The sequence below is a fragment of the Phalacrocorax carbo genome, chromosome 10, assembly GCF_963921805.1.
Source record: "Phalacrocorax carbo chromosome 10, bPhaCar2.1, whole genome shotgun sequence".
NCBI classification, from domain to species: domain Eukaryota; kingdom Metazoa; phylum Chordata; class Aves; order Suliformes; family Phalacrocoracidae; genus Phalacrocorax; species Phalacrocorax carbo.
The window spans coordinates 1,369,535-1,382,475 of record NC_087522.1 but is presented as its reverse complement, the minus strand read 5'-3'; the positions used below and the strand labels follow the sequence as shown (position 1 = coordinate 1,382,475).

At 58.9% G+C, this 12,941-nt stretch overlaps 1 protein-coding gene across 1 annotated transcript; it reads left to right on the top strand.

Annotated features, from left to right (window-relative positions):
- The first annotated feature begins 6,164 nt into the window (after window positions 1-6,164).
- On the top strand, window positions 6,165-12,469 carry AQP8 (aquaporin 8). The gene is made up of 5 exons (XM_064461219.1): window positions 6,165-6,535; window positions 8,798-8,924; window positions 9,808-10,022; window positions 11,540-11,674; window positions 12,045-12,469. Exons 1-5 carry the CDS (start codon window positions 6,279-6,281, stop codon window positions 12,085-12,087), a joined length of 777 nt encoding a protein of 258 aa, XP_064317289.1. The 5' UTR covers window positions 6,165-6,278; the 3' UTR covers window positions 12,088-12,469.
- The last annotated feature ends 472 nt before the right edge of the window (window positions 12,470-12,941 follow it).

The following is a 12,941-nucleotide window of genomic DNA, read 5'->3' as shown; positions in this document are numbered from 1 at the left end:
AATGTAGTAACAGCGGGAGATTTGACCTCATCAATAGGAAAAGTTCTCCTGCCGGTCTTATGGCGAGGAGCCTGTGATGTTGTCCCTCGCTCTGTCGCTAATGGGTTGTGGAGCACCTGAAAAGTCGCGTCCCCTCCGTCCTCCTGCTCCGTTGCAACTGCAGGGTGGGTAGTTGGGCTGTCCCTCCTGTGTGCCGCGCATTTGGAGAGGGCGGGTGACGTGGGACCTCCGGTGAGGACGGCAGCCAAGGCTGGCTGTGGCCCTACACGGGGCTTTGAAAGGAGGCTGACCTGGCAGCCCCGGCGTCCCGGGTGTCTCTAGCAGGGACCGTGGGTAGCGGGAGGGGGCAGCCAGAGGAGTTGCGTCTGGTCGTACTTGCTGTTCTTGAAGCAAGATGCTGTTAATCCTTTTTGCTTCTCCCCGTGTATGCGGTTGTGAAGCATTTGCACAGCGAGGATGCCGAGTCCAGTTGCCATGGCAAACCGAGGGAGTCGGAGCACTGCCTTTGAGACGCCTGTCACAAATTGTTCCCGACAGGTACAAGAAAACCCGCGTATCTGCTCCATGCTGGGTCTTGGATGTTGATCCTCGCTCTGTCCAAGCTTCAGCCACTGTTCAGGTGATTACGCTTCCCTGTGCCTGCCGGCCAGCCAAGTGACCCACGCCTGAGCGTTGCCCACACACTCTTAAGAGACGGATAAAGAAAGTCCCCTTCTAAAAAATTATTTAGTTCCTTACATGGATTATCCAGCCTTAGGAACTGAATGGAAAACAGTTGTTAGCTTAGCACATAGCATTTCAAGCCTCTCTGAAGAGTTCCTGATTCCTCATTTCGTGCTTACAGGATTTTTTCAGGTCTCTGTGCTGCCGGGGCACAGGGACACGCTGATATTGGGGATGGAAACGCGCCGTCGTAGTCGGCCTCGCACGATAGTCGCGGGGAGCCGAGCGGTAATTGCAGGGAAGGTGCGCGCATGCCTACGCTGCGTGGGGCTAGGAGCATCCATCTCTCCTTTGAGAGCTTGGTGGATTTTCATGTTAAATACCAGAATTAAGGTCTAAGTGTGGCTTCATCCTACTGGTTATTTTCCCTTCTCAAAAAGCATCCCGCTCCGTGTAGGCAGAACTGACCCAAATCTGTCCCTGTTTCCCAACAGGCTACGGCAAGTCTGGATCAAGAACCCTTGGAAATTTCCATCTGCACTCGAGCGTTACGGTAGCAATTTGAAGTAAAGCTATTATGCAATAGAGGATCTGTAAGTGGGCAGAGGTCAGCTAACCTGTGTTACTGCTACGAGCTGCAAATAATTCTGCAAGTTCTCATTCAGTAACAGTTGCATAATCATTAAGACTATCAGTCCAAGGTAAATAGCGTCAAGATAAGGCAGTGTCAAATGAGTTGCCTTTGCCTTCTTTATTGCTTTTTAAAAGAGCTGACCGTGGATGCTGGCTCTGCGGGGCTCTTCCCCTGCAGCCGCGCCATCGTGCAGCGCCGAAAGACTTTGTTGTCACTTTTTTGTAGACACCCAGTCAGAAATCTGTCCTATAAAATGTACCTGCGCTGATTCAACAGAGACCGCGCGTACGCTCAAGCCCTGCGTTTAAGCATTGTTAAACGTTAATGGCACTTGAACGTGTTAAGTGTCTGCTGAAGTGCTTTTTTGAGTTTGGGTGCTAGGGTTCGCACCGAAAAGCAAACGAAAGGTTGCAGGCCTGCGTGGTGAAGCAGGGAAAAAGAGCGAAACATTGGCGGGGGCTGGATAAAGTAGAGGTGTTCTGGCTCTTCCGTCCAGGTGGATGGGGATGGGAAATGTTCTCTACGGTTCCTAAAAAGGATCTTTCGAAGCTGTTGCTTGTTTTGTACCACCATTTCCTCTACTAGTTGACACAGTTGCTGTTGTCACTTGTTTAACAAATCGGTGCAAGCACAAACAAGGACAAAAATAAGTGTCTTCTAATTATGGACAGATTTATCTGTTCTCATCCCCACGCCTTTCCCCACAAGCGTAGTTTCTACGAAGCTTACGGAGCAAACCCTAGTGCCAAATATGTAATCTTATCCGTGAGGACCAAAGGGTGCTAAGAGCAAGGTGGTTTTCTCTGCACATCAGTGGTGTCTCTAAACAAAAGACAAGTGCTGAAGCAGCCTCTTCTCAGAATGACACAGGAGGAACGTTGTGTTGAGAGGTGGCTTAAATCGGGTCTGTAGCAGTCATTTATTACGTGTTCTGGAAAACGTATTCTGCCCAAGAGTTGTAAGTGCAGGAAAGTCACAATTCAGGGTAAACATAAGGGAAATCCAACCCCACCTCTGCCAGTTCACGGTGATAAATATAGATACGTCTATTGCTGCTGTAAACCTTCGCATGGGAGAGTCCAGGCAGCCCCGAGCGTGCCGAGATGATGCTGTTCCCTTCGAGCCTCGGTGGACCCCCTCAGTTCTTGCGTTGGCCATGGTCACCTTGCCGGTGCTGTGACTTTCTGACCATGCGGAACAGCCCTCCGTCCCTCTGTCTCGCACGCTCCTCTGGCACTTCTCAGTGTCACTGAGCTGAAAATGTCAGATAATTCCTGCGTGACTAGTTTGTATTTTGTGCTGCCAGGTCCGGTTCTGCCCCTGTGCTGCGTGCTGTTGCAGGGAGCCAGAGGTGATCTGGGGATCAGCCAAGTGATCACAGACTCAGACTGGTGGGGGCTGGAGGGGCCCTCTGGAGCTCACCCCGTCCCACCCCAGCTGGAGCAGGCACCCCCAGCGCAGGGGCACAGGGCCGCGTCCAGGCGGGGGGTGAATGTCTCCAGGGAAGGGACCCCACAGCCTCTCTGGGCAGCCTGTGCCCCTGCTCTGGCACCCGCACAGCAAAGGGGTTTGTCCTCATGTTCAGGTGGAGCTTCCCGTGTCCCAGCTTGTGCCCGTGGCCCCTTGGCCTGGCGTTGGGCACCGCTGGAAAGAGCCCGGCCCCATCCCCCTGACACCCGCCCTTCAGATATTTATAGGCACTGATGAGACCCCCCCCTCAGCCTTCTCTTCTCCAGGCTGAGCAAGCCCAGGTCTCTCAGCCTTTCCTCACAAGGATGATGCTCCAGCCCCTGACCATCCCAGCAGCTCTCCACTGGACTCTCTCCAGCAGTTCCACATCCTGCTTAAACTGGGGATCCCAGAACTGGACTCGGCACCCCAGATGTGGCCTCACTAGGGATTGCTTGGCTCATTTGTCCATCAGGAGGTTCAGGTAGGATTTATGTGCTTGAGAGCGCTTTAGAAGCCACAGCTGACAGGTGCTGAAAAAAATCGTTGTTTTATTGTTTTGGTTTTGTCCCTGTTTTTAAGGTTGACTTGAATTACATGTGGGGAGCATTATTTTCCCTTGTAGCCACCCTTACACCGAGGCAGTGGTTAGAGAACAGCAGCATTTCTTGGACCCCAGGAAGAAAGGCAAGAAACTGCCAGCCGAACGGTTCTGCTAGTGGCACGTCAGCCGTGGCCTTGCAAAAAAGGTTTCCTTTTCCTTAATCTTCCAAAACAAACCAGTCAGGGTTTTGCACGGTGCTGACATTTGCTGAGCCAGTTTCCTCCAGCGATTTTTGCCATCAGTCCCCCGCGGCAGACGTGGGATGCCCCGGCAGCGCTGGCTGGCACTTGGAGCGGAGCCGCTTGGCTGGAGCTCCTGCCGACGGGAGGGAAACACGTTCCCTCAAGATCACGCTTCTGTTTTGTTGTTTCAGTCCTGTGCTTAGTAATAATTAATTCCTTTGTTGCCTGAACACGGAGCGTTTCCACGAAAAGGCTCAGGCAAACATCCCTGCTCCCCAAATAATAATGGTGAATGTTTAAAATCCAAGGACGCAGAGTTAATCTTCACTTCTGGGCTGTGACCTTCCAGTGCCCCGAAGCCACCGCTCCGCTGGGAGGCACCTGCAGCAGCCTGCAGGGCCACCGGCCGGGCGCGATGGCGTTGCCACCGGCGGCGTTCCTGCGCCATGTACGCGGCGGCAGCAGCGCCTGGAAGGGGCCCTTCTGCTCCCAGACCGGCTCCCGGGGCTTGCCGGCGCCGTGGGGCAGCTCAGCCGCCTCCTGGTGCACCGACGCGATGCTGGCAGTGCTTGTACAGTGCTTTGAGAGCTGCTGGTAAGCACCAGCTGAAATCTGGGCATGCGCCACGTTTATCTCTCAGAATAAATACCCCGAGAAATCTGGATTTGTGTTGTCCAAGTTAAAACCCCTCCCAGTGAAACCCTCGTCTGGTTGCACTGGGAGGCGTGGTGGCAGATGGATTCGAGGTACCTGTTGGGAACCTGCTCGAGGTCACCGTGCTCTGCGAGCTGACGAGATCGAGTCAAGCGTTCTCCTCTTCCACAGGTCCATGCAGGGGGTTCAAAGAAGAGCCCCCAAACCAGCCAACCCCACCACTCACTCTCTGTATTCCCGTGATTTCTATAACGTGCTGCCAAGACCGTTTGTCTGTAGGAAACAAGCTCCTGGGAGAAAAAATGGGTTGACAGAGGCTCGTTTAGAGGTGCCCGAACTGGGATTCCTTTGTAGATCTGGCCTGACCCCTGCCTGCTGTGCGGCCAGCAACAGCCCTCCCTGGGACAGGCAAGTGGAAATTTCCTTCCCATCCCCAGTGCCTTGTGAAAACATCATAAAACATCCCTGGCGTTCTTTACCCTTGCTTACGAGAGGGGAAAAAAAAAAAATACCTATAAACCCCAATCCTTAATTACCCACCACAAACATGAAGCGCAGCAGGCGATTGCTCAAGGAGGTGCAATGCCGCAGCGCGTGGGTCGCACCCCTGCCCAGACGGCTCCTGCTGCGCGGCGCGAGCTGCCGCGGCTATTCCGGCGGCGCCGGCGGCCCCGCCAGGCTGCAGCCTCCCCGCCATCCCCCCTCGCCTGCCGGCGGCAGCCCCGCGGCCTCTGCTGGGGCTTGAGCGGGCTCCCCCGGCCGTCACCCCTTACGGGCTGCGGTGGGGGTTTGGGGAAGTTTTGTTTGAAGTACGGGATCGATGTCAACTTCCAAAGCTGCCGGCGGATCCCAAGGCGCCCTCGCTAGCAATCTTTTATTTGAGAGCAGAGCAGTGGGGATACGGCCCTTCAGAGCTGGCTGAGCCTCCTTTAGGAGCTCCGGGCAGGACGCGGGCTGAGGTTTAGAGGAATCGGCTTTGACTGTGGCTCAGGCAGGCTCCTTCGGTAATTTGAGGGAAAACAGTCCCTTTACCTACTCTCTGGGGTCTGTAGGAAGAGGTTCAGCAATAGGTCTCTCTGTTCTGATGCTGTCTTTAAGGATTTAAAGCCCCTTAAGTGTTACTCTAGTAGCACAGAGTAAATCCCGTGTTTGCCTTGTACAAAGGTACCAACGTCTGGCAGTTTTTGAAGGAGGCGTCTGCCCTCCGCGCCTAACCCTGGACACTGCTCTGAGTCCTGGCCTGGCTCCGAGGGGCTTCAGTGTGCCTCCCCCCACGTCAGAGCAGCCGCTCGGGACGCCCTTTCCCGAGGTGCAGCCTTCGCCCTTGCTCCTCGGGCACCCCCTTCCTCACACATTTCAGGGCTCGCGACTGCACCGTGCTGGGAAGGGTCCTGCTCTCTTGTGTTACGCCTGGGTTTAGACTTAATTCCAGAGAGCTAAGCCTTGGCCAGGAGTGATATTTTTTCCCTCCCCAGAGCTACGTAAGGCATTTCCCAGGGCGCTGCTGGATCCGCGCGGGCCCCCACGCACACGACGTCCTGCTCCTTCTGGCACGTGCTGCCTCTTGGCAGCACAAGCGGGTAAAAGCCGCCCGGTGGAGCAGGGCCAGCTGGGCTTCGCACAGGTGCCGGCACTCCAGGTATCTACAGGAAAGAAATCACGGTCTGAGTCTTGGCAGAAAACCTTAAAACAACTACAAAAAAAATACCTACAGGGCAAAAAAAACCCAACCAAAGCCTTGAACCAAGGAACGGCGGTGATAAAGAGCGTTTATATTCCTGTGGGCGGGCCTATCGGCTTTTATTGCCCCCTCTTTTTTTTTTTTTTTTTAGCAATGCAAATCCAATCCATTATTTAGAGCCTCCCATCCACTATCTCCTCACACAGGTCAAGGGGAGCCTGCCAGCCTTGCCGTGGGACAAGCAGGGTGCTCCTCGAGGGTCCTCGTCCCTGTGCCGGGACCCCTCAGAGACCTGAGCGGGCAGCCTGCGCCTCCAGTTTCTCCAGCCCTCTGGTCCACAGCATCATCTCGATCGTGCCCACGGGGACCGGCTGCCACCAGGGCTCTGCCTGCTTCGTTCCAGCCCCGCTCATGGCCGCTGCCAAGTGTGGCCACCCCGCAGCGAACGAGGCGATGGTGGACATCGACATCAAGTCCAAGTCCTTGCAGCCCCACTGGTATGAGCGCTACGTCCAGCCCTGCGTGGCCGAGGTGCTGGGCAGCGCGCTCTTCATCTTCATCGGCTGCCTCTCCGTGGTCGAGGACGTGGAGGGCGTGGGGAGGCTGCAGCCCGCCCTGGCGCATGGGCTGGCCCTGGGGCTCACCATCGCCATCCTGGGAGACATCAGGTAAGGGGGGACCAGCTCCTGGGGCTGCACGTGCTCCCCCCGCCACCCCCTGTGCACCCCCTCGCCGGGGGCGGCACGGTCCCTGCTGCAGCACCCGCGCGGATTCCACGCGTGGACAGGGGGAGAGGCTTGTTTCTGCCTTTAGGATCTTTCCTGCCCAAATATTGGTGACCGCAGCAACGCTGCGCTGCCATCGAGCCTCTCTGTTAGCGGCGTGGCTGCTTAGGTGGTGGTCGTCCGTAACGCCTCGGCTTCGGGGAGTTCGCTTGCCTTTTGATTGCAGCGTTTTATTTTTAGCCCCATTTAATAAAAATGGTCAAAGCTGAAGCAGAAGCATTCCTTTGGAAAGCTGAGACCTTTCCTTTCGAAAGGATGTCAGCATGAAATATTCTGACCCGCGTATGCTACTCCCCTGGGTATTTTCAGGTGAAAAATTTTGATTCCATTTACAAATTGTTTCAATTCCTCAAAAGCAACATTTAGACAAACCTGCTTGTTGAAAACGGTGTCGTTTGACACTAAGATACAGAAATATCCTGAAGGGAGAAGCTGAAACAGTCCCTGTGGAGTTTCATTCCCTTCTCTCCGGTCTCTGCGCAGCCCAGGGACGGGGTGCCTCCGGGCTGTCCCCCTCGATGCTCTGGGTCGGGACACAAACCTCCCCCAGCCGCAGAGGGTGGCTCGGCCGGGCTCACGTGCGAGCCCTGGGGTCCAGAGCAAACTCCTGATTAGGAGGGATAACGCCACAGGGTGAGGCTTGTGCAATCGGACTCAGCGACCCAGGGCACGTGTGCCAGCGGCGCCAAGCTGGGTGCCTGCTGCACCCCGAGCCCTCGGCACGGAGAAGCCGCAGGCCAGGGGGGCAGCATGGGGGGGGGTTGTGATGAGGGGCTGCAGAGGCGTCTCGGGGGTCCCCCATTAGCTCTGAAGCCAGCACAAGCCGGCTCAGGGTCCTGTGCAGGGAGATGTTTCAGCCTAAAGTCAGGTTTTAGAGATTTGTGGCCGGAGAGGCCGGAGAGCAGCCTGGCTCGGGACGAGTGCCCGCTGGCCAGGCTGTGGTCCCCGCCGCGGGCGGGTGGGTGCTCCGGCCGGGGTTTATCTGCAGACACGTCCTCCTTTAGCTCCCGGGCTCCCACCCATCCCAGGGGCCTTTATCAGCCAGAGCCCCGTCCATCTGAGAGGTTTGCTAGCCTAAACAACACAACCTCTTGCTCTCATATGATGGGTCTTTAATTACAGCTGAAGAGTAAGATGTAATTATAGTTCCTAGACACTCTGACTCATCGCCTTCACCAGCAATTATTATTAGGGCTGATGGGTTATGAAACTTGTTCATTAATGCGTGTCCCGTGGTAATCTGTTTTAATTAGAAGGTATCTGAGTTTGTCTTGCACGTGGTCTTCAAGATGAATGATTTGGGTCCTGTACCGAGGCGAGCACGGCTGCCGCCAGCCCTCCCCAGGGCTGCGGTGGGCAGCGCGCAGGGATGCGGGGAGAACTGCGTGCCTTGGCATTTGCATCGAGCGGAGGGAGATAAACCCTGACAATGCCAGCAGAGCCCAGCAGCGCCGGTGTGGCCGGGAGGAGCCCTCAGCGCTGCCCGACAGTGCTTGTCCCATTCCCTGCCTGCCTGGGGGATGCGTGCCCTGCCAGGCTGGGTCCCAGCTCTGTCAGCCCCACTCCTTCCCCCGCGCAGCAGCAGGGGTGGCTGCCGTCATGCCTTTCCTCCCTGAGCCTTCGCCCCTGGAAAGCGCTGGTGGCCGGGCTGCGCTGCTGCCACAGGCAAAGCCCTTGCTGGGGGGGTGTGTGCAGTGGTGTAACCCCCCCGTACCAGGGCCTTGGGCAGGGCTTCGGTGCGCTCCACAGCCTGCAGCACCTTGCAGAGGCACCCCTTCGCCCCGCACCTCCCCGGGCAGAGCCGTGGCAGCTCCTGGAAGCACCCGGGGGTCTCCAAAGATCCAGCCCCAAACCCTGTCCTTGAAACTGCGCCAGGGCAGCTCCTGCCCCTGCCAGCACTGCAGGAGGCATCGGGTATCCAGCGCGAAGATGCTGCTGCTTCGAAGCAGTAACTGCAGGGAAAGGAAACGGCTGGATTCTGCCCTTCCGCAGCGCGTAGCATCTTCTCACGGGAAGGGCTGAGAAAGCGTTTGTGGCTCCGGCCCATGGCGAGCGCAGCGCTCGAGCCCCCAGGAGGGAACCCTGCGATGGGGGTGAGCCCCACGCCGGGGCTGAACCCCTCACCGATGCTCCTCTCCTTTGCAGCGGAGGCCACTTCAACCCCGCCGTGTCCTTGGGCGTGTACCTGATCGGTGGGCTGAACACCGTGATGATCATTCCTTACTGGGTCTCCCAGCTCTGCGGAGGGATGATAGGAGCCGGCCTGGCAAAGGTACGGACACCGGGGGAGGCTCTTTAACGAGGGCTAACGCTGGGGTGCAGGGTCTCCCCCGGCTCTGCCAGAGCTGGCCCGGCCAGCCCCGACCTGCTGCCCATCGCGGGGTCTGCGGCAGCAGCGTGCGTGGTGGGGAGCGCCAGGGGGACTCGGTGCCTTGGTTCTGCGTGTAAATCGGAGCGCTGGTTTCTGACGAGGTGATACGGCTCAGAGGTTGGCTGCGTGGGCGTGGGGCTGGCCTGGTGCTCCAGGCCAGGGCGCCCGGTTCCTCCTCCCAGGTCTTTCACAGTCTGACTGCAGGACTCGGACGACTCGCCCCCCGCCGCGGGCTCGGGTCTGGGAGTGCTGCGCAGGTGTGGGGGTGCCGCCTCCGCACGGCGCTCTGTGGCCCCGCTAATTAATTCCGAAGGGCAGCCGTTCTCCAGAGGTTTGCTATGGCGTGTAATTAGGCACAGAACGATGCGAGGTACCTCCGCAGCTCCAGGCGTTGTCGTGCACGGTGTCTGCCAACGCTTCTACTTAGGGCACCGTGCTGTAAGGTTAATTTACGCTTGGAGCTGCCCGTTCCCAGCGCCCAGGCGCCCGCACCCAGCAGCACGGTGCCATTTGGCCGCCGCAAACCCCTCGGTGGCTGGGTGAGGCTCATCCTGCTGGGAGAGCGGTGGCTGGCTCATTATCTCAGGAGATGCTAAGAGCCTTCGCTAATGAGTTTATATTTGCCAGGCGCTTAGGGCTGGCTTTCAGGAGGAAAGTGATGAGATTAGCTCCTCTTTAACCTGACGCTTCGGCCGCCCACGCTGTCCTGACAGCGAGCACATATGCCTGTTAAAGCCCACAATATGGAGCGTGGACGGCACAAACAGGGCTCCCCCACACACAGGCCGTGGCAGCAAGCGAGCGGTATGTGAACGCCAGCGGAGGAGCCTTCAGCAGCATCACGGCTGACGAGCAGATCCCCTCCGTCCTCGTGGGCGAGATCGTCATGACCACCTTCCTGGTCCTCGTGGTCTGCATGGGCGCCATCAATGGCAAGACCAAGACCCCGCTGGCACCCCTCTGCATCGGCTTCACGGTCACGGTCGACATCCTGGCAGGGTGAGCTCGCAAGTCCTCTCCCCATGCGTGTTCTGTCCGCTCCAGCAGCCGCTGTCAGCAGGCAGGGTGCCTCGAGCAGGGGATCAGGATGGGACCGCGGGCTGCAGGGGTGGAGCTGGTGCTCAGAGCTCCCTCCAGTGCTGGCTGAGCAGAGCCCAGGGGGGCAGCTCCAAGCCCTGGCTCCCTGCATCAGGGCTCACCCCCGCTCCCTCCCAGGCCAGCGCTGTGGCTGCTGTATCCTACGCTGGGGAGGGGAGAGTGCCCGTGCCTGGGATGGGGTGGGATGGGATGGGGAGAGTGCCCGTGCCTGGGATGGGGTGGGATGGGATGGGGAGAGTGCCTGTGCCTGGGATGGGGCGGGATGGGATGGGGAGAGTGCCTGTGCCTGGGATGGGGCGGGATGGGATGGGGAGAGTGCCTGTGCCTGGGATGGGGCGGGATGGGATGGGGAGAGTGCCTGTGCCTGGGATGGGGCAAGATGGGATGGGGAGAGTGCCTGTGCCTGGGATGGGGCGGGATGGGGTGGGGTGGGATGTGCCCCCCCGCAGCCCAGCACAGGCCCTGCTGGCCAGGACAATTGAGGAGAGCCGAGCACACTGCAGAGGCTGGTGAATCAGCCCACAGGCCCCTCTGACATTTTTGGGGAGAGCTGCTGGGTGCAGCGCGGCCGGGTGCGGGAGAAGCCGGGGGCTCGAGCCCCGCGCGTAGCGCTTCAGCCAGAGCAGCCTTTACAAGTACCTGTTATGGACTGATAAAACCGAAAGGCTGCACGGGCAGTGTTTGTTGTAGGAAGCCCTGAGCAAACAGGAGCGGGTTTATCTGGAGCTGTTCCTCGCCGTGTGGCTGCTGGAAACGCTGCCAAGCTCAGCCTCGGCACAGGCAGGCGTTTCGGGAGAGCAGCCTGGGTCTTGTGCCGCTGCAATCAGATAACGAGTGCACGAAATTATGAATGTTAATGGGTTGTTTAGTTAAGGCAGCGCCCCCTCTAGCGGGATTCGGAGCTCTTATTTAAACACTGAACAAACCTCATGTGCAAATATTTATCTGTTGCAGTTTTCTTTAATCTGTAAACGCTATTGTCTCTCCTGCCCCGCTCCGCTGCCTACGCGTGGCACGGAGCTTTCCCTGCTTAAAAGCCCGGCTCCGGTAAGCCCCAAAATAGATTTGGCATTCACGCTTCCACCCCGCACTAGGTTTTCCCCAATAGCTTGCAAACACTGGTGAGCGAAGGCAGGTGCCTGCCAGTGAGCAGCCGCTCGGGTCTGGGCTTCCTTACGCTGCCAGGGCAAACTGTCCCTGGGCACTGAGCAGCCGTGCCTGCATGTGGGATGGGGTAGTCCAAGCCTGCAGCCCACCCAGAGCAGGGACAGACCCCCAGCGAAGAGCGCCGGGAGGGGTATGCTGCTGCCCCTTGCCCAGCACCCCTTCCCTGCCCCGTGCATCGCCCTGTCCCGGCAGCGAGGAAGACGAGCCCCGTGTCCCGCAGAGCTGACGCAGCTGGTCTGTTCCTCTTTCAGGGGTGGCGTGTCCGGAGCCTGCATGAATCCTGCCAGAGCCTTCGGGCCAGCTGTGGTAGCAAACTACTGGGACTATCACTGGGTTTACTGGGTAGGGCCCATGGTCGCTGCCTTCGTTGTCGGCACGCTGGTGAGGTACGTGATGCCCGCAGCGGTAAGGAGAGGGGAGCTGTGCAGGCTGACGCCCCCCTTTCCCACCCTGCCGCCTCCCGGGGGCTCTGCCCTGCATCGCCCTGTCCCGGCTGCTTCCCTGCTCCTGCGCAAGGCTGCAAGTAGCCGCTTTTCCAGAGAGATGTCCAAGGGCTGGAGACTCCTTTCCTTTCTCCTTCCCATGAGGGCAGGGCAACAGCAAAGACCCAACCCCTCTCCAAACCCACGTGTTCCATCCATGTCTTCTCGTGGGGCGAATCCAGGCTTGGGCTGGTGCTGTCGCTGGGTTTCTGTTGCACACCTGCAACGGCAAAAACACTAACTCCGAATTTCTCTCTCTTTTACCTCCCCAAAGGCTCCTGATCGGTGACCAGACCACCCGCCTGTTCCTGAAGTAACGCCGGGCACACGGCTTCGGGCGTGCTGTTGCCGCTGACCTGGCACAGGCAGCCGGTGTGGCTCAGCACAGCTGGCGTGAAGCCCCCTGCCCCTGTTCCTCACCACCCCGCCTCCCCTCTGCATCTCCCATCCCAGCGAGATGGTTCACTTGCTGCTGCAGGGACGATGGAAAGCAGCCCGGTGCTGGTGGCAGGGCTGGGCAGCGCCGCTCTCACCCCCATCCCCAGGGCTCTGCCAGCCCCTGCCGCGGCTGTGGGACCGCTCACCAGGAGCATCCTCCGACCCACACCAGTGCCCACGAGGTCCCAGCCTCCCCCAGCATCGGTTGTGCACAGTGTCCGTCCCACCAGGGCTGTGCCTGGGTGCCTGCAGTGCTGGGGAGCCCTGTGCCCTCCGGGTTGGGCACCACTGCCCCATGGGCGGGGGTCCTGTCTGCGTGGCTGTGGCTGGCAGCCCGGTGCTGGGCTGCTTTCCAGGGGCCTCTCCAGCTCCCCAGGACGGGCGGTGAGAGGTGCCGGTTCCCAAACGCCCTGTGAGGAGCCTGCTGTAATCCCGCTACGGTGGCAAGAAGCGGAGTCTAGCAGCCGTGCCTGGGGACGGCGCGGCATCGCTCCCCAGCGCTGGCACTAATCGCTTTCTAACTTCTTCATGACGATACTAACCCTGATGCAGCTAGCTGCCTCTGCCCTGGCGCACGCCTGCGGGAGCTCCCCCGCCCCGAACGCAGCGGTGGGTGCTGCGAGGCTCCGTGCCCTGCACTACGCTGGCTCCTGCATTTGTCTCCCATCCGAGCATCTCGTCTCTCTCTCCACCAGCTGCCTCCTCAGCATCCAGCCGGCAGTGAGCCCGTGCT

What these genes read in the sequence shown, in the direction of transcription:
- AQP8 (XM_064461219.1), top strand. Translation starts at nt 6,279, where the DNA reads ATGGCCGCTGCCAAGTGTGGCCACCCCGCAGCGAACGAGGCGATGGTG. An exon ending in GCCATCCTGGGAGACATCAG is followed by an intron (nt 6,536 to 8,797) that starts GTAAGGGGGGAC and finishes TCTCCTTTGCAG; the next exon opens with CGGAGGCCACTTCAACCCCG. An exon ending in ACGGTCGACATCCTGGCAGG is followed by an intron (nt 10,023 to 11,539) that starts GTGAGCTCGCAA and finishes TTCCTCTTTCAG; the next exon opens with GGGTGGCGTGTCCGGAGCCT.